The sequence below is a fragment of the Sebastes umbrosus genome, chromosome 13 (genome assembly GCF_015220745.1).
Source record: "Sebastes umbrosus isolate fSebUmb1 chromosome 13, fSebUmb1.pri, whole genome shotgun sequence".
In the NCBI taxonomy this organism is placed as follows: Eukaryota; Metazoa; Chordata; class Actinopteri; order Perciformes; family Sebastidae; genus Sebastes; species Sebastes umbrosus.
Window position 1 is genome coordinate 19,887,962 of NC_051281.1, and position 20,414 is coordinate 19,908,375.

General features: G+C 40.5%; 1 protein-coding gene across 3 annotated transcripts; it reads right to left on the reverse strand.

The window, feature by feature from the left end:
• Positions 1 to 448: 448 nt before the first annotated feature.
• Positions 449 to 19,782, reverse strand: LOC119500431 (immunoglobulin-like domain-containing receptor 2). Of its 3 annotated transcripts, XM_037790140.1 has the most exons (10): positions 19,650 to 19,782; positions 14,400 to 14,729; positions 13,297 to 13,416; positions 8,958 to 9,014; positions 7,286 to 7,432; positions 7,007 to 7,168; positions 6,579 to 6,692; positions 4,519 to 4,720; positions 2,821 to 3,490; positions 449 to 1,039 (listed from the first exon to the last, which is right to left on the reverse strand). In XM_037790140.1, the coding sequence occupies exons 1-10, from the start codon at positions 19,687 to 19,689 to the stop codon at positions 1,004 to 1,006; spliced, it is 1,878 nt and encodes a 625-aa protein (XP_037646068.1). In that variant the 5' UTR covers positions 19,690 to 19,782; the 3' UTR covers positions 449 to 1,003. The 3 variants fall into 3 exon arrangements, with proteins under 3 accessions (XP_037646068.1, XP_037646069.1, XP_037646070.1); XM_037790141.1 differs by lacking the exon at positions 8,958 to 9,014; XM_037790142.1 differs by lacking the exon at positions 6,579 to 6,692.
• Positions 19,783 to 20,414: the final 632 nt, after the last annotated feature.

Consider the following 20,414-nt stretch of genomic DNA (forward strand, 5'->3'; position numbering starts at 1 on the left):
ATGATAAAAAAAACACAGGCTTTATCCGAGATACAGTACACACACTTTATCACACATATTGTTAAACACAATAACTTCTCAAACACCAGATTATGGGACAGAAAAGAAAGTATTTTATATCAAAATCAATGTTGTCAAAACTATTGAAATGCAAATAAATGCGAGAGCCTGAAGACCAGTGGTGGAAGCTGTGGAAGCGTTGAGAACAAAATCACACTAAAATAAAACACTGAATTTAGGCTCTTGAAAAATGACTCATGACATGATGAATATTATATGAATATGTTTTTAGCAAATCTGAGCAGACTGGACAGTTAAATCTATTCTCTGACATTTTATAGAACAAAAGATTAATTGATAATAAAAACTATAATTAGCTGCAGTCCTAGCTGTGTGTATCTTCTCTCTCGACCAAGATAATAAACATCCATTAATTTAGACAGCAGAGTCTTCTTTGCGTTTTCTTTATTGAAAAAGTATTTTAAGCAGTGCAAATAAAGATCTGCAGAACAAATTCAAGGTACACATATACAGTACGATATCAACAACAGACAAACACACAAATACAAAGTGAACCTGAGTTGCAGTGTACTGAGTATGAAGTCTGTAGTGAAAATACAAGACTGTGGCGTCCTGCAGGTAAAAAAAATTGGCAGATAATAATAATAATAATAATAATAATAATAAAAAAACATCTTGGCACTGGTTTCAGTAAACCCAGACAATCAACTCAACAAATAAAACGGATGCACACACCACATACATAACATCTGTAAACTACACATGCAGAAATACTCAAATATAATTCATGCACATGAGTAAAAAACGTCCTGTACTAGTGCACATTCATTTCTCCGTTTTTTTCCGGTGCAGTTATTTTCAGTGAGACGAGCCAGACTTCATGCGGCTGATGGCAGAACAGTTTGATTCTCCTGCGTAGCAACAGGACGGTTTAAGGGAACGGTCTGGCAGTGCTGTGTGGGGTCGAAGATGGGAAACCCCGTCACACTATGAGAGAGTCCCTGCTCAGTGCGGTGCTCTGTTAAAGAAATACACCGAGAGCCACACGTTAGAGACGTTGCATTCATGCTCATGCTAGGTTAGTCCGGCCTGGTGCCTCAAACTACTCACAGAAATCATGCAGCTTAAGCCGTGTTAGTAGTAAAGACTGTGATATTTAGTAAACCAGTTAGTAAGCATTTGTAACACTGTGATTGGCTGCAAGCATGAACAGATTGTACATATATGAGTTAAATCACAAGAGTCATTTGCAATTGCTTTTGTAAATGTTACAGCTACGTAGATAAAATCATGTCAGAACTAAAAATGATAATGCTTCAGTGTTAAGACCGTAACTCTTGTATTTAGATTGCACAAGAGACAGATTATGTACATAATACTGTCAAACATTTTCAAATGTCTAAATACAAAGCTGGCGTTATTCTATTGTATTTATTGTCAACAAATCCCATAACCAATAACGTCTCTCAGTACTCTCTGACTTCACTGACTTCACTGACCTCTCTGTGGTGCTCAGCCCCAAATTTGTTCCTTCTGAAGATGAAAATCATGAAACTTGTGCCACAAATATTTAGTTTGTAATCTCCTAAAACAGCTGGGCACTGTAGTTCATATCAAGCATAACTCAAGCAGGAGTAAATAGTTGATTTGTTGGGGACTATTTTCAGCTGCGGATTAATACATATTTGGTGTGCTAGGGCAGAAGTCCCCAAACCCTGGACTGTGGACCTGCACCAGGGCTTGGAGTATTTGCTATTACCTTTGAACTTATATTTCCTTATTGTTTCCTGTCACGCTCCCAACAACAACAACAATATACTCAGGTTCGGTTTAAGGCATAGGTCATATAGGGTCGCCTAGGGCGCCATCTTCTGGAGGGTGCTGGTTGTCCTCTAAAAAAAAAAAAAAAAAAAAAAAGAAGTAGAAAATAAAAATGCGCTCTTCCTCATTTTCTGCATAAATAAAGAAAAAAAGATACTCTTTTCACCCATGTAACTCTCTTTCTCACACTTTTTCATCTGCCCGGCTGCACTTGAACGTCACACGATGGCTGTGCACACTGGGGCCCCAGGGTGGAGGGGCTCGCTGTCCCGTACGCATCACAACAGCCCGAGTACGGGTCGGGACGTAAGATCGCTAGACTGACAGATGTCAAGAGGCGCAGATGTTTTGTATTTTAATTTGTATTTTATTTCTTCCTGAATACAATTTAAACTAAAGGAGGTCATCAGTGTGTCATCGCTTCTTTTGTTCTCTTGTACACAAAATGAGTGTGAGGGGACCCTCTGAGTGTATATTTGTTTTTATTATTTAGTAAATATCCACAATAAAATACAGATCAAATAAAGTTATGTTTCAGTTTTAGTTGCTGTCATTCTCTAACTTATTATTGACGTTTATTTGTGTAGTTGGAGGATAAATTGAGAGAGATGATGTCTGAACCAAAACTTACATGATCTGTGAACATGCATGTGAACGGGAGACACCTATTTAACTTTATCTTCCTGCACTGATGGAGTGAGGAGAACAAGATTACACTTATAGCACCTGTGTGACTCCCTGATGTGTTTCTAATAGTTTATGGACAATAATGGAGCTCTATGGCACGGAGGAATCAGCTGCATCAGACTTTGGCTACACAGACGATTAGTGAATCATTTGTTTTTGGACTTTTCATGGGATGTGTTGACAATAAGAAGACTATGCAGACTTTTCCTGTAACTATTTACAGGATTTAGAGGCTCTTTCCTGAAGAGCTGAAGAGGAAGGAAGTCCTTGTTCCTGCTACAAGTAACTCACCAGGTTTCGACTCCGGTCCCTGTCCTCTCGGCCCCCCTGTTGAAGTGTATGGTTCATCCCCTGGGGGGGGCGGGTGTAACAGAAAGGCCTCATGGCTGGTTCAGTGGTCCTGTATCGCTCTGATCTGGGAGGCTCTACAGTGCGGTACCGCTCTGTGGTCTGGTCAGCTCTGCGGTACCGCTCCGCCTCCCACTCAGAGTACGGAGGCAAAGGGTCCTCCTCTTCTGGACGGTTGCTAGGCGACCGGCTGTAGTAGCTATCACTGGCCTTTCCTCTGGAGCTGCCTTTAGAGGGAGTGTCACTGTCCTCGTCCAGTCTACAAGCACCCCTGTCTCCTCCCCGCCCCCTCGCCTTGCTGTCCAGCACACTGCTGAGGAAGGCGTCGTCGTATCCTTTGCTCTGGGGCGGTCGACAGGGGCGATCACTGTCCCACGTGTCCCTTCTCTTTTGTGGTAAAGGCGAGGGGCTGCGGCGGCCCCAGCCATCATCTTCATCTCTGTAGAAACGCCTGGGAGGGCTGTGATCCCGCTCGTAGACCCGGTCTGGAGGCCCGTTGCGACGAACTCGGGGGTTGTAAGACTGGGCGAAATCCTCCAGCTCGTCCAGGGAGCCGGTGCGCCCTCTTCTGCTCAACGTCTTCCTCTGTAGGTGCTCTGAGCTGATGTTCCACCTACAGCAAGGAAGAACACACCAAGGTTGTATAATAATCAGGGCTGGCAAAGGATTCAAATATTGAATCGTGATTAATCGCATGATTGTCCATAGTTAATCGCAAGTTAATCGCACATTTTTTATCTGTTCAAGATATACCTTAAAGGGAGATTTGTCAAGTATTTAATACTTTTATCAACATGAGAGTGGGCAAATCTGCTGCTTTATGCAAATGTATGAATATATTTATTATTGGAAATCAATTAAAAACACAAAACAATGACAAATATTGTCCAGAAATCCTCACAGGTACTGCATTTAGCATAACAAAATATACTCAAATCTTAACATGGCAAACTGCAGCCCAACAGGCAACAACAGCTGTCAGTGTGTCAGTGTGCTGACTTGACTATGACTTGACCCAAACTGCATGTGATTATCATAAAGTGGGCATGTCTGTAAAGGGGAGACTCGTGGGTACCCATAGAACCCATTTTCATTCACATATCTTGAGGTCAGAGGTCAAGGGACCCCTTTAAAAATGGCCATGCCAGTTTAGCATAAATTTGGAGCGTTATTTAACCTCTTTTGTGACAAGCTAGTATGACATGGTTAGCACCAATGGATTCCTTGGGTTTTCTAGTTTCACATGATGCCAGCATCTTCACTCTCTTTGCGTTAACGCGTTATTATTTCGTTAACTTTGACAGCCCTAATAATAACAATAATACATTTTATTTATAGAGCACTTTTCAAGACACTTTGCTCAGTAAAAAATAACCTTTAAAACTAAAATACAATACAAGTGAATGGGCCCTTGAACTGCCCGGAAAGCTGCTACTTCCTGTTCATCCTTAGTGGTGATGTCATGATCCACAAGTGGGTTTACCAAAAAATTCAACCAATAAAATCATAAGAAATATTCAACAATCCTCCCTGACCTGTTTCAACAGGTCACATTAAAGAAGTAATACGACCATTTCATGGGGACCTTTAACCTCTGAACACATAAACACATGCAGGGACTAAATAACACCGTGATCATACCTTCTGTCGAGCTCGTCGTCTGAGTGGTTCCCTCTGTCCCGTCTGGGCCTTCGACTGTGTGCAGGTGGAGCTGCTCTCTGCACTGACTGGTCGTCGAGGTCCGCGATGGGCGGGAGCGCCCTCATCTGCACCGTCTGATAGGTGTGTCTGAAGTCTGTAGTCCCTCCATCGTGAAGAGAGCTGAGCTCTGAAAGGCTACTGGCTGTTGGGACAGGCGCAACAGCATATAGCGACATTTGCTATTTACATGAGCCTGCTGGGATACACAACTATAGCTGTGAAATAATGAAGTGGAACATTTCAGAGTAAGACGTAGTCTGCTGGAAGTGCTATGTAGGTGTTTGGGATAAGAGCGTGGTAAATACTGTACATCACCTACTTTCTGGTTTGAGGTGGCCATGACTATATAATCATGAGCACTGATTACAGTTGGCTGCAAATTACTGAGGGCACAACTGTACCATGTTCCACCTCAAGCTACTGTCACAACCAATTTATAGGATAAATCTGGTGTCATTATTTTCCCCTCCGTATTATCAACAAATCCTAGGAGAGGAGCAAACAAACTACAAACTTGTTACCGTGCCCATCTGTATTAGTATTACTGAGGCTTTTTAAAAAAAATGAAACTTTACATTTTTGTGGCCTGTTTTTAGATCCTTTATATGTTCAGTAGGAACCAGTGGGCTCGGGGCTGAGAGCCGAAGACAGGATGGGGAAGTCAGAGAGTATAGTATAGTATTGTTGACGCTAACAAATATCCCCAGCTTTATCCTTTAAATGTGTACGAGACAAAGCACTTATATTAAAGGGTAACCTCGGTATTTTTCACCCTATTTTCCCAAGTGTTTTGTGTCTAAGTGACTAATGGGGACAACAGTTTTTGAAATTGGTCCAGTATTGAGGGAGGATGCTGTAACTGGCAGCTGCAAAACGAGCTGCAAGGGCTAGTGAGTCAATGTAACAATGTAAAGGTGCTTGTTTTTGCCACTGACAGGCTCAGATTGTTATTATAAGTGTCTGACAACATTATGAAAAGGACCCTACAGAGCAATAATTACATTTTCTTACCTTTCTCTTGATCTGGTCTGTTTGTTATTGTGCCCAAGGCCCGCTCGAGGAGAAGTCTCGTTGTGAAATCTGAATATCCGTATACTCTGGCTCAAATAAATATCATCGAATTCAAAGACCTAGTCCACATTGTTGAAATCATCTAAATATTCAGCCATGACATTGAAAATCTTTTAGATAACACTAAGCTACGCATTCTGTACTCCAACACAACAAACTCTGCCCGGCTGACACTCACGTTTCCACCATGGATGTATTCCACTATTCCACCGTCACCACGTCACCTCGCCAGATGTCACTTCTCCTTGAGCGAGACTCTTTCCATAATGTCAGACACTTATAATAACAATCAGAGCCTGTCATTGCAAAAACAAGCACTTTTAGTGGACGTAAATGACGGTGCCCGCTTGCCCCAACAGCACCATATTGCAGCCGTCTACAGCGCTCTCCTTCAATACTGGACCAATTTCAGAAACTGTTGTCCCTATTAGTCAGTTTGACACAAAAACATGAGAAAATAGGGTCCAGGTTGAAAAATACTGGTTACCCTTTAAGTTTCACTGGTGAAATAAACCTAAACTAGAGTTAAAGTGACATCTAACAAACTTTAAAACTTTCTTTTGTAAGCGACTGTGCCATAATCACGATAATTACACTTTGAGATGTCCTGACAACATTATCAACTAGGAATGGGCGATATGATGATGTGTACCATGAGACCTACTTTTTACCGTTTCTACTGTGTGGACGGAGGCTATCCCTTTTAAGACTGTATCTTTTGGTGTATAAGACCAATGTTTCAAATCAGTGAGCAGTTTTTTCTCATCTCAGTAAGGACAGTTACATGCTATGGAATGAATGTAAGGATTAGATGAAAACTAGCACTAGTTAATTTACACAAACCATGCACACATACAACACATAAACGCCGTCACACAGCCACACAGCCACACAGATCACAGACACCGGCCTAATCTGTGCAGGCTTACTTTTGAGTGCAGCCATCTTGGCAGAGGGAAACTGACCCAGCTCCTTCTCTATGTAGTACAGAACTTTCATTGAGTCCTGGTCTGGACTGGCTTTCAGTCGATAACCAGTGCGCGCTGTGGATGTGGACACACACACACAGTATGTACACACACAGGGACATAACCATGCAAGGACACACACACAGATACACGTACAGTAAGAGTCCAATGCACCTTCTTTCAAAGCAAAAACTAACAACCAGACTCAAATATGTTAAGACTAGATTTAAATAGCAAACATGCATGTTGCTGACAGACATTTCAGTTATTTCTATATAGGTTAGAGACAAACTGGAGGATGAGGGATGATAGATGAAATGAGGGTTAGTCAAGTCAGTGTGTCTAAAAGCAAATAAGATAGCGCTTCCTAGTGTCTCATAAACACTCACCTCCAGCCAGGTTGTTCTCCACTGAAGGGATGGAGGCGATCTTTGTCTCCACATGGGATGAAGGGGCCAGAGGAACCATAGTAGGAACACCAGGAATGTAGTAGGGGTACACAGGAACCGGAGCAGGCGGTCCACTCTTTGCCATCTTCCCTGCCTCGTATACTATTAGCACAGGAGAACAACAAAACAATAAACCTCCCACGCACAGTGATGTGCTGTCAGGTTAATAGTACTGAGAATGCAACATGGAAGTTAAGGTGAATAAAGAAAGTGTCTCACAGTGTCGTGGACAGCAGCAGGTTTCAGGACAGCAACAGCAGCGGACGTAGCAGCAGCAGGAGTGAGGACAACACTGGCACCAGCAGATCCCCATCAATAAGAGGAACAAGATGCTGCCCAGGACTACAGATGCCACAAACGCCCACTCTGAAACATAGACACGCATTATTCCTTCACCATTTGTGTTAGGCATGGTATGATTCACACAGACTTCATTATTCAAATGATAACTTAGTGAAAATGTATCCGTCCTTTATGTCCTAGATGTAACAATTTGATTTCTCTTCGTCATATGTTTTAGTCCTTCATTAGTTAACGTTTGCTCCTTAAAATGTGATTCCTTTTCTGTTTTATATAACACACCAACAAACCCTCTTCCTTTAGAATGTGGATACAAGAGGTCAAACATCTTTACTTCAACTGGAAAAAGTTTGATAGACATCGCAAGGATCGGTCAGGAAATATCACAACACATGGATGAAGAGAATGGATATATGTATATATATTCTGCACATGCATTTACAGATATGCATGAGACAAACTTAATATGAGGCATATCACATCTCACATCTCATCCATCTGTTTGTATGGATATACAGTAGGCTCATACATATCTACATATAGAATAATGCAGATTTATGTATGAGGTGAAAATCAATACAAATAGTGAAAACAACATGCACAGATTAAGATAAACAGCAAAGTACTGTGTCTTAGCTCCCCTCATTACACGACAACCTCCAAAGCCATAAACATTTTCTTTTTACAACTTCGGTTGTATTTTCATAATTTGCCATCATTCCTAGTAATAATAAAATATTGCAAACACCAAGTTGATTGCTAAGATCTGCTAATACAGCAACATCCCTAAAAAGTTTGATTAAAAGTCCAACGGGGCAAGAAAGAAACATCCATCCCAGTTTACAGATCGATTTCCTGGTTCAACTTTGACTTGCTGTAACAGCCGAAGTTGTGCGTGCACACCATTTTCTTGTGCAATGACAGACATTTTGGGTGCACACACTTCTTGTTTTACCTCCAAATAAAGTGGTTTAGATAATCCATCTAAACTGATCATCCGACCACTTGTATTTCTGGCTTGTTGTGTCCCCAGATCTCAGCAATTACTTTAGTGGTTACAATAGTAATAGGGAGAAACAATGTTTAAAACCACAATAATCAGACCCAAGTTGTAATAAACCAGAATTTCCCTTTAAAACCATTCTGCTGTTTCTGGCTCCCCTTCAATGAGACCACAGAGCACTAAAAAAAAGGAAACTGAGTGACTCTTATCCATCATCACATCTCTAAAGCATCCAGACCCTAACAACACACTTCCTCAGGGTGTGCCCAAAAGCAACATCCACTCAAAACACAAGTCAACACACATCTCCTATGGAATATAAATCATGACTAGGGATAAAGGATAAAAGATAAAAGATATTTTTTTCTTTATGTAGCTTCAATAATTGACTGTGTGTAATTTCAGGTTGGGTTAGACGCTACTTTCTGTACATTTTCCTCATTTTGACTGTAACAGTGCCAACACGGGCTCATGAATATACATGTGTTAGTCAAAGAGAGTTTTGATTGGTCAGTGAGAATTAAAACATGGATAGGGAAGCTAGAAGATGCCAGGCAGTGAGATGAAAGTGCAGGGGCGGTGCCGTACCTGGCATAATCTCCACATCAAACTCAGGTAGGAGATCGTCCTGCCGACCTGTCCTGCCTGCAGAGAGAGGGAGAGCACAGGTGAAGGCCGGCAGAGGAAGCAGAAAGCAAGAGTCAAAAGGTCGGCAGAGTGGATGATTTATGGTCATGCACTAATTGAGGATCTGAAGGGACAAACTTTTTGCACAAATTATTCATCTTACATGCTGTCATGACGATGAATGAGGACATTTTTTAGCCATGCTAGCGCGCTGGCTCTAGGGATGGTAAGGTTGGTTGGTCTGTGAATATCTCAACAACTATTGGATGGATTACCATGAAATTCTCTTCAGACATTCAGCCCACTGACTTTGGTGATCCTCTGACTTTTCTTCTAGTGCCACCATGAGGTTGACATTTGTAGTTTTAAGGCAAATGTCTAAACAATTATTGAATAGTACACCATGAAATTTGGTACACACATTCATGATCCCCCGATGATTAATTAAAATAATAATAATTTAATAAAAAAAATACATAATCATTTTTTCATCTAGTGGCATCATCAGGTCAAAATTTTAGTTTGCCCAAAGTTTGATTAACTACCTGCAAAACTACAAAACTAATGACATTCCAGCCTCAGCTGTACTTTGTGTTCAGTGCTAATTAGCATGCTAACACACTAACATAAAATGGTGAACATGGTAAACATTATACCTGCTAAACAACAGCATGTTGTCATTGTGAGCATATTAGCATGCTGACATTAACATTTAGCTCAAAACACAGAAGTGCCTAAGTACAGCCCAGTGGGCAACTTCCGGGTCTGAAAAGTGAAGCCAATGCTGAAGTGCCTTAAACTTGCATTCTTTCTAATAGCCAGCAGGGGGCGACTCCTCTGGTTGCAAAAAGAAGTCTGATTGTATAGAAGTCTATGAGAAAATGAGCCTACTTCTCACTTGATAAACACTCAGTAAACATTGTAAACATGAGTTTATGGTCTAAATCGCTAGTTTTAAGTCTTCTTTAATACAGCATGATGTTCATTTAGTAGGTTATTGTCCCATTTAGAGTCAAATAGACCATAAAGCAGGGTATGCTTCAGGGTGTGGCTACCTTGTGATTGACAGGTCGCTACCACGGCGTTGTCTGGTCTGGGAATTGTCCGTGTTTTCATCATACAACTTATCCCTTTCACAGTGTGTTTTCAGTTCATTAAAGTTAATTATAACCCGTTTGGTCGCCTGAAAACGTCTTATTCAGAGTTTAGTTGTACTTATAGCTCCCCCCTCTCCTGTCACTTCTGGTTGCAAAAAAACAACATGGAGACAGCCAAGAACCAAGATGGCGGCGGCCAAAATGCCGAACTCAAGGCTTCAGTCTGCACACCAATGGGTGACGTCGCAGTGACTACGTCCACTTCTTACAGTCTATGATGCAGCCTCACAGAGCAGTTAGCATGACGTAGACGCTGTTATCACATGAATCACACTGATATTATTTTGGTGTCCAGAGTTTATGCTTATAAAAGTTGATGCCATAGAGTTTCTTAGAAGTGTTTAAAAATAAAACTACTAACCTGTGAACATGAACATAAGTCAGAGTTCAGAGTTCAAAATGCACTTTACTTTAAATCTAATTTTAGCAGGAGGCCAGCAGTGCTATGTTTCTGTATAGAGGTGCACAGACAGCACACGTGTGCCTCTCTGGTGGCATTAAAACTGCACACACATGAATCTACATGCATACAACATGACACACACACATATGGAGAGATGCCAAGAGAGGCCGTGTGTGATGGACAAAGAGGGGGTTTTGGAAACTGGGGCACATAACGATTCTAGGGCAACAATTTAGCATGGCAGCTCATCAAAAAAAGGTCACCAAGTTGGTTGTGACACAATGTGTCTTTTGTGCGTCAGATAAACAGGTCAAAAAAGAGAAGCCGTTAGAAAACGTTAAAATACAGAAACATAAAGGGACTGCAACAGGTGTGTTGAGATTGAGACACAACTGCAGGTGTTCACGTTTTTAGTATGTGTTTGTCGTGAGGTGTTAAAGGACTATAATTACAGTAAAGAGCAGTGTGATCCGTCTGACTGCAGGGATAGACTAAACACCCACTGGCTCCAGAGTGTGCTGAGTAGACTGTTACTATGGAGGGAGAAAAAACAGCATACCCTTCCCACCAAATAAAAAAAAGTAATCTTGGTTCCCTGGCACACTCATCTACATACCATGAAGCTCAGTAACACTGAGTAACCTGAGAGAGCCGAGGAGCTATGCAGCCCTCACGTTGAGGGAGGCAGTGAAAGATGCAGGAATGAGTAATGGAGGAGCACATGACAAGGTTTTGCAAGAAAAAAGGGAGAGCAGAGGGAGTGAAGAAAAATTAATCCAAAAGAAAAAATGAAATCAGAGATTAGGAAGATGGTGGGAGAACATCATGGTTTATTGTTTATTATTTCTGACATTTTGGGAAATAGCTTATTTGATTTCTTGCTGAGAATTAGGCGAGATTGACACCACTGACATGTCTGTATGGTAAATATGGAGCTGGTTAATTAGCTTAACGAAAAGAAGTTTACTCAAGTGTGCTATTAGTATACTTCTTTTACACATAAAATAAGAGAGTATACTTTCAGTTTACTTTTATCAGATATATACTTAACAAAAGTATACATAAGTATACTTAGCTTATACTGACAAGTATACAGAAAAGTCTAAGTATACTTGGCTTATAGGCCTACTTGTATACTTAAAAAAAGTATTCTTGACATATACGCCTACAGAAAGGTATACTTGGCTTGCAGTTGTGCTTACCTCCTACTTTTTCTAAGACTAAGACTCAACAATTTGCTGTCAGCAGCTTGATATTGAACCGATAGATATGAGAGTGCTACCAATCTCCTCATCTAATTCTCTGCAACAAAGCGAACATATTTCCCAAAATGGCTAAAAATTGGTAGTGTGTGAGATCTCAAAACTTTAGGAAATGCTAATCTGGCACTGGTGGTTTTACACACTCTCTAAATCCAGTTTCTTCATTGCAACATGGCAAAACCCCAACCCAGTGTAGTCTCGTTATTCTCACACGTTTAAACCCCCTCTTCTCTCCTGTGAGCTGATAATAATCAGATTAGTGCTCGAGGTGGAGGAGGACTGTGTGAATGAGCAGACTCTACTAATACGAACACTACAAGCTACATCAGGGTGAGCCAACGTTAAAGCAGGAAACTCATTTTGGGTAATGGTTTTCTACGTCTCTCTCTTTCTCTTCATGTCGACACCAGCGGCGACCCTCAACATGCCCCAGTCTCCTCTGTAAAAGCACGTTGCCATGGTAACAGCTCAAGGAGTGGCGTCGGCTACAATGGTCTCCACGGTTTCTCTCGCTGAGTGGACACGCTATTTCAGGTTTCATTGACAGGAGATGGTGAATCTCTGCACCTTTAGTGCCAAAACGTCAGCTGTTATTCCTTAATTAGCAACAAATACAAATAATGATCACACATAAACAGCCGAACATATGATCCCATACAGGTTTTGAAGCTGTAGGGTAAAGTATAGTCCAGTACAGACAGTACCAGCGGTGGAGAGTACATTTACTCAAGTGCTGTACTTAAGTACAATTTTTAGGTATTTTACTTGAGTACTAGTAGCTTACCATGTGTACTTTCTAATTATACGCCACTACATTTTGAAGGCAAATATTGTAATTTTTTCTCTACTACATTTATTTGATAAAAACTGACACTTTTAGGAGGTTACATTTGATAAATGTAGTTATTTTGCAGAGTCAGATTATTAATACAAAATATACATCAATTTATAAATCATGATGTATCATTATAGGTTAAGCTACCCAGCAGTATTAGGTAACATAAATGTGCCTTTACCAGCTGCAACATTAAAGTGATGTGCACATAATGCATCAATATTTATAATATTATTCTGAAATGGATCATTATTCATAATGAGTACTTTTACTGTTGGTACTTTAAGTATATTTTGATGCTTATACATTTGTACTTTTACTTAAGTAAGATTTTGAATGCATGACTTATTCAGGAGTATTTTTACACAGTAGTATTGCTACTTTTACTCAAGTAAAAGATCTGAGTACTTCTTCCACCTCTGGACAATGCAGGTCCATGTCAACCCTGTAAAAAGAGGGAAACGCCATCTGGCCGTCTCCATGGAAACTGTTTTAAAGACACTGTGGAACGCAGAGCAACAAAGACACAAAAACTAACATATAGAGAGAAACTTCACTTTCCCCAGTCGATCCTGATCAAGCTCAAAGTCTGTCTGAGTCTTTATGTCACTGTACTCTGATAACAAATTAAGTGTATGCATACCGAGCACCAGTAACTCCAGCTGGGCCTCATTCTTCCCCTCCAGATCATCAGCAATGACGATTTTACAGAAGTACACTCCACTGTCGCCCCACTGCAGCTTCCCAATACGCAGGTCTGCTCCTGCACAAAGACAAGACACAAGGTTATATGTGCTGTAAGAGGTGAGAGGTCAGAGGTCAGATCATGTTCACAAAGAAGGTCAGTGTTTAATTTTTGAATTAAAAATTGATTGACGTTGACAAAAAACTGACTATAATAACTCGGTTAAAAAGTTTTTCGGGTGCAGGACACACTGACACCTGAATGATGGGTTTTGAGTTTCAGTACCGACATCAAAACAGATACTTTTTAAGAAGTCTTAACATGTTTTTCTACATAACCCTTTTCATAATTTAAAAACAGAAGCCAAGTGTCTCAAACGTTGAAATTAAATAGTCAAATTTTGATTTAAATCAGAAACTACTGATCAAAGATAAGCAAACAAGATTACAAATCTGACCAGAGATTTGATGCCAGGTTTCGGTACTTGACAAACTTCAATACTCCGTGCCATGGACACTTTGATGTCTGTAACAATAGCATTGAGGTTTGAATACACCTGTAACAGCAGTTAACATTTATCTACGCTTCTAGTTGTTAGTGTTTTTAGCATCTGCACAGTTTTTGTGAAGCCAAGATAAAACTAAACACATAGCATTTATGTGGAAAAACAAAAAAAAGATTCAATTAAAAATAGAATTGAGTGATTACCAGCATAGATTAATGTATCATGTTATGTTTTTTACTGTATCAAATGACGACAGGAGGACATTGTTGAACGTGGTGTGTCCCACTGAGACGTGGATAGAAGACATGTGTTTTGTCTTGATAAGGCTTGAGGTTTTACAAGGAGTCATACATGAATAGGAGTGAGAGCAGGAGGTCGTGATCATGTGTGTGTGTGTGTGCTTACTCTATTGTGTGACAAAGACAAAAGAGGTTTATTTTGAGAACAGGAAACACAAAGCACCGTCAGCTCTGACTCCTGAGTGCAGTCATCAAAAGAGCTGCAGCAACTCTTTCACCTTAATTCATAACTTAAGGATACAAAATGATGACATTACTGTTGACGATGGCGATGTCTCTGCCTTTGTAGTGCTCAGCCAGCGTCATGGAGGCTCCCTGCGCCGAGGCCACAACCCGGACTGTGCGGCTGCTGTCGGAGCACTCCAGGTGGGACGTGGTGCCAAGCTCGGAGGCCTGGACGCCCAGGCCCTGGGGGATGGTGAAGGACTCCCGTGTGCGGTCTCGACAGTAGGACTTGTACCACCACTGCACCACCGGGGTCTGAGTGGAGGCTGTTTGGTACTGACACGGGAGGACCACGGACTGGAAGAGCATCGCAAACCGCTGCTTCTCCCGCACGGTGACGTGCACACCATCGCACACGCACACTGACAACAGAACAGAGAAAGAAAATGGGAGTAAGTGGCTGTGGTTGAGACAATATATATAGAGCTTTTGTCCAATGGACACTCAATTTTACTATTCAGATAGTCGTGCAAATGTTGCTCAAAAGATAAAAATGTGTGCAGCACAGTTCAAACACAGAATTGGGAAATACCAAGTTCACCTACTCAACCTGCAGTAATCAACACCAGACACCTCACTGAGTTCATGCACTCATTTTACTCCCTAAAGAGGAGTATCTCCCCCAGTATGACCATTAGAGGGAAAACACTGACTTTAGGGTTGCAACTCGTGATTTTTTCACTATCCATTTATTTCTATATTATGTTTTTCATGAATCGATTAATTGCATAGACTATTATGCCAGAAAACAGTGGAAAATACATATAGAAAATAGAATTTCCTTTAGCCCAAGGGGACATCTTCAAATTGCATTTTATGTCCAACCAACAGTCCAAAACACAAATATATTCAGTTTACAATGATATAAAACACAGAAAAGAAACAAATCCTCACATTTGAGAAGCTGCAACCAGCAAATGTTTGGCATTTGTGTTCGATAAATTACTTAAAGAGGACCTTTTATGTTTATTTTCAGGTGCACACTTCACAGGTTTCCCCCTGAAAAGCCTAGTCTGTTCTGATTGGTCAGCTGGCCCACTCTGTTGTGATTGGTCAACCAAACCTAACTCTTCGGACTGCGCTCCAGCTCCGCTCTAACTAGTTTTGTTTGGGGCGTGCCAAATTAGCTGCTTGGCAGGTGTTATGCAAATATGTTACTAGGTGACATCACCACGTTACGGAAGAAAAGGCGGGGCTTCAAGCAGTTCAGGAGCAGTGTTTCTGTGGGGGACAGTAACTCCCTTTGGTGTGGACTTTGGGCTTTGTAACTTTGCAGACCTTTTTCATACATAAAAAAAACTATATAACACACTAAAGGAAAGGGAAAAAGCACAACAAAAATCATAATAAGTCCTCTTTAAATGAATAAATTAAAGACATGATTTCTCCCCTGATGAACTAATGCAGTCCAATACAGCAACTGCAGTAAATCATGAAGGTTATAAGGTTCTGTTTTTGTTGAAGCTGGTTTTGAGAGGTTTAAATGAAACTGGGGTGATGTCATGGGTGGATTATGAGACAATGTGCCCCTGGGCACAGACATGCAAAAGGCCCCACCATCTCTCAGGTGAGTAAGACACACAGACTTTATGGTTGTTTTGTGTTTCTTTGTGGTCGTTTTGTATCTCTTTGTAATTGTTTTGGTCTAGTTATTTTTAGTTGGTGGTTATTTTGCCCCTTATCATAGTTGTTGTGAGTTTCCCTATCTCTTTGCAGCTGTTTTGTGTCTCTTTATGGTTGTTTTGCCCCTTTTCATAGTTGTTGTAAGTTGTCTTTGTGTTCTCTTTGTGACGCTTTGCAGCTGTCTTGCATTTATTAGTAGTCTTTTTATGTTTCCTTTTGGTCCTTAAGAGGGACATTTTGTCCAGTAGGTGAAGGCCAGGGGTGTCCTTGGGCCTGTTCCCAGTAGGCCCGTTCAGTAATCCATCCATGGGTGATGTTGAATTGTTTTATATTACTGTAAGAGCAGTTTCTAATAAGGTTGATTTATCTGCCAATTATTTTCATAATTGACAAATTAATGGTCTGGTCTATAAAAGGTCAGAAAATAGAGAAAAATGCTCAGTATAATTTCCTAAAGATTACTATCAAGTAAGACCAAGAATAGCAGCAAATATTCACAATTTAGAAGCTGGAATTATGGATTTTGGGGGGCATTTTGATTAAAAATCTAAATACAGTAGTTGTAGACAATTTTTCTGTTGATGGACTAATCATCTAATAGTTTCAGCTCTAGTTTCTAGTCATATTTAGTCTACTCACATTGATATAAATGAGGTCTACAAAGTATTGCAGGTCTGTAGTATTAAACTACGTTAGTTTTGGCTGAGTGTAGACAAAAACAGCTTAAAGACAGGAAGAGGATGCAGATGACATCTCGGTCACAGGAGAAACAGCTGCGCCTCTTCTTTGTCTGTGTGGATGATTCGCTGATTCACCTGGGAGATATTTAGTGTCATATTAAAACAGGAACAGAGATTATGTGTGTGCGGAGGGGGGCTCCTCTGTTGTTCGGTACCAGGGTCAGGAGGGTTAAATTCCAGTGTGTGTGGGGGGCTGGGAGGCCTGCGGAGAGGCAGGGGGTTGTCATCACACAGGGAGGTGGATGGAGAGGTCGGACACTCGTGGGTGCTTTCTGCTAGTCATATTAGCTCTAGGTGGGGCAGGAACTCACTCTAAACATTTCCCAGAAAGACAGGAAATCAAAACAAAACAAGTCCAGCAGCCTGACTCTCCTTAGGACCGTTTATCGCGTTTATCTAAAATGGACACGTTTCCTATAGTTTCGTTCTAACGTGAGTTCAAGTCTGCTTATATCCAGCCTGCCATTAGGACTGCATTAGTCTAAGAAATGTTGGAAAGTAGTGGAAAGAAATGCCCAAGGTGATGTTGTCAGAGTAAAGTAGCAAATCATCACATTTGAGAAACTGGAACCTGAAAATGGTTGTCTTTTCTGCTTGAAAAATGACTGAAACTAAAACAGTTTTATCAAAATTGTTGCCAATTATTATTATATTGTTTCAGCTCAAGTTTCAAACAAGTGTGTTAATGTTTCATGACTTAAAACCTAAATAAATCAAGTGATTTTAACGACATCCTGAGTCCGGTCAGATGAGTATCATCAGGTTTCCTCTCCCCCTGATAAGAAACTACACTTTATCTGCACATGTCTAAGTACAGTGATGGAGCCGGATGATTTTTACAGGATAAGAGAAGAAGAGGAGGGGTGACCGAGGTCCTAAATTCCTCCCACGAGAGAGCTCTGGTCTTCTCCTTTGTTTCTTTTTTTCACGGACCAGTCCATTGTTAGGGCTGAGCTGCCCCCCCTCGCTGTCCCACTTGAGGAGCTGAGAGGGGGAGGAGGTCACAGACTCCCGACCAATGAGAGGATCTGTCCTCCTCCAGCTGGGTGTGAACCAACCAATAGACTGCTAGAGATTTAAACCAAACCGTTACTTCATGAATGCCATCAGAGGATGTCCTGTTAATTATTGTTTTCATGACGTTGACATCAGGTGTGACTCACTGTAGGTTAATGAACAGGTCACAGAGACAGCAGACAGTCTCCCCCCCCCCCACCTGCACACAAACTAAAGGCCTCACTTCAACATTGGACGTCCCTTCAAAACAGTGAGTGGCCACTCATGTGATCCAGGTCAGAGCTCTGCTGCTGGTCGCTGCACGTTTCCTGAACACAGTCAGACTTTTTCCTCTCCAGAGCTGTCACATTTCCTGCTTGTACTGCCTCGAGCATTCCTTCACATTGACTCATTAGACCAACAACAAAAAAACACTGATAAGGCTGAATATAGTATCCATGTTTGAAAAAGGATTTCAATGCAACTTTACAGCAACACTCCCTCTTGAGACCTCGTGTGCACTTTATGTCCCCAGTTGAAGATTTGGAGGTATAAATGATAGTATAGGGCTGCAGCTATAATGTTCATTTTCATTTTTGATACATCTTCAATCATATGATTAATCATACTCCAGATTAACCGATTAATCTGGTCTATAACACCTCAGTTGTACATTCCCACACCCCAAGATGATCATATATTTATAATAAAAACTTTTTTTTTGCTTAAAAATGGACTAAAGCGTAGAAATCAACAATCATCAGAATAGTTGCAAATTCATTTTTGTGTCGATCGACTAATCCTTATCGAGTAATCATTGCAGCTCTACATGGTATATTGTAGTCTTCCTTTAAAGTACAGCTCTATACCATTAAACACTGTACTTCAAAATGTACAATCGTGCTCTTTATATAGTAAACTGTAGTGGTATAGCCTACAATACAAATAGGCCTATTACAGCAAAGTTATAAGCCCCATTATAAGGCTATCCTATGTGAGGAGATAAAGTATAAAATGAAGAACACAATATTTAATACCAGACAATATAAATCCCAGAGGGATTATTAAGGTTGTCTATATCACCTCAGAAAACAGTGTTGTACATTCCCACACCTCAAGATGGTTATATATTTATAATAATAACTATTTTTTGTCAGTCTAAAACTCAAAAATATGCAGTTTACTGTTATAAATGACAAATAAAAGCATCAAATCATCCCATTTGAGAACATGAAACCTGGGAATGTTTGACATTTGTTGCTTAAAAATTGACTAAAGCGTTTAAATCAACTTATCAGAATAGTTGCAAATTAATTTTCTGTCGATCGACAGTCTTCCTTTAAAGTACAGCTCTACCATTATACTTCAAAATGTACAATCATGCTTTTTATATAGTAAACTGTAGTGGTACAGCCTACAATACAAATAGGCCTATTACAGCACAGTTATAAGCCCCATTGTAAGGCTATCATATGTGAGGACATAAAGTATACTATGAAGAAATCAACACAATATATATAATAATATGGGGCAAACCATCTCTAGCCTACAATACAAATAGGTCTATTACAGCAAAGTTATAAGCCCCTAGGGAATATCATTAGGCTATTATATGTGAGGAGATAAAGTATACTATGAAGAAATCAACACAATATATATAATAATATGGGGCAAACCATCTCTATAATGGCGTATTCATCCCGTTTAATGCACCTAAATAAGATAAAAGCCATAAAATGAGCACTTCAGCCTACTGAGTGTATAATGTAGGCTGCTGGGATATAAGTCGCCTAATAACCGACGCGCCTTTAACGTTACATCGGATCAACCTGTTGCGCTGTCGTCGTAAAGATGACACATTTTAGCAAAGAAAGACAGATTTTAGTAAAGAAGACATATTTAAGTGAAGGGGATAAAACTCACCTGATGCTCCCAGTAGAAGAGCCAGCCGGTAAAAGTTCATTATACAGTCCGTGTTATGGTAAAGTGCCGTTTCTCCGCATGTTGGTGGTTGTGGTTTGTCGGCTGACTGCAGCAGTAAACAGGACTATAACGGGACTGTACCACTTCACACAGAGGTGAGTCCAGACGCAACACTCAGCTCACATACTGACAGACACCTCCTGTAATAATGTCTTTATAGATGCACAAGAGTTAGGCCTAGTAGTTTCTTTATATTTATGGAGTGTAATTTTATTTTCCTGCAGCGGGTGTAGCAGGAAGTCTTACCGGTAGAGTAGAGAGGTCTGCCCGGTGTGGAGGTGGAGGGAGAGGGGGCAGCTCCAGGATTTAATCAGGTCAGACTTGGCTGTGTGAGTTTTGAGGAATTTTACTGCACTCAAACAACATTTGACCCACTTTCTTGATTGATTCTTTATTGCTTCATATAAAAAAAACAGTTTTTACATTCAAGGGGAATCATCTAGGCTACACACAAAAAAAACATAAAGAAAAAAGTTGCAACACAAAGATCACTTTAAGTAAAAGTCAATTTAAAAAAAGCAAAAATGCAATAACCTACAAAGACGTTTTCACACACACATGTTAAAAATAAGTTTTAAAAAATAGATAGCTCAGGTGCAGCTGAGGCACTTTTTTACTTTTAATCACAAACTATAGGTTAAAGGGACTGTTTGTAAGAATCAGAAATGCTTGTTAACAGCGACACCTGTGGCCGTTAAGTCATCG

Coding starts and splice junctions, on each gene's coding strand:
- LOC119500431 (XM_037790140.1), bottom strand. CDS start 19,689: ATGAACTTTTACCGGCTGGCTCTTCTACTGGGAGCATCAG. Junction 13,417..14,399: donor AGACATCGCCATCGTCAACA/GTAATGTCATCA, acceptor GTCTTTGTGCAG/GAGCAGACCTGCGTATTGGG. Junction 6,693..7,006: donor GGAGAACAACCTGGCTGGAG/GTGAGTGTTTAT, acceptor CCACATCCACAG/CGCGCACTGGTTATCGACTG.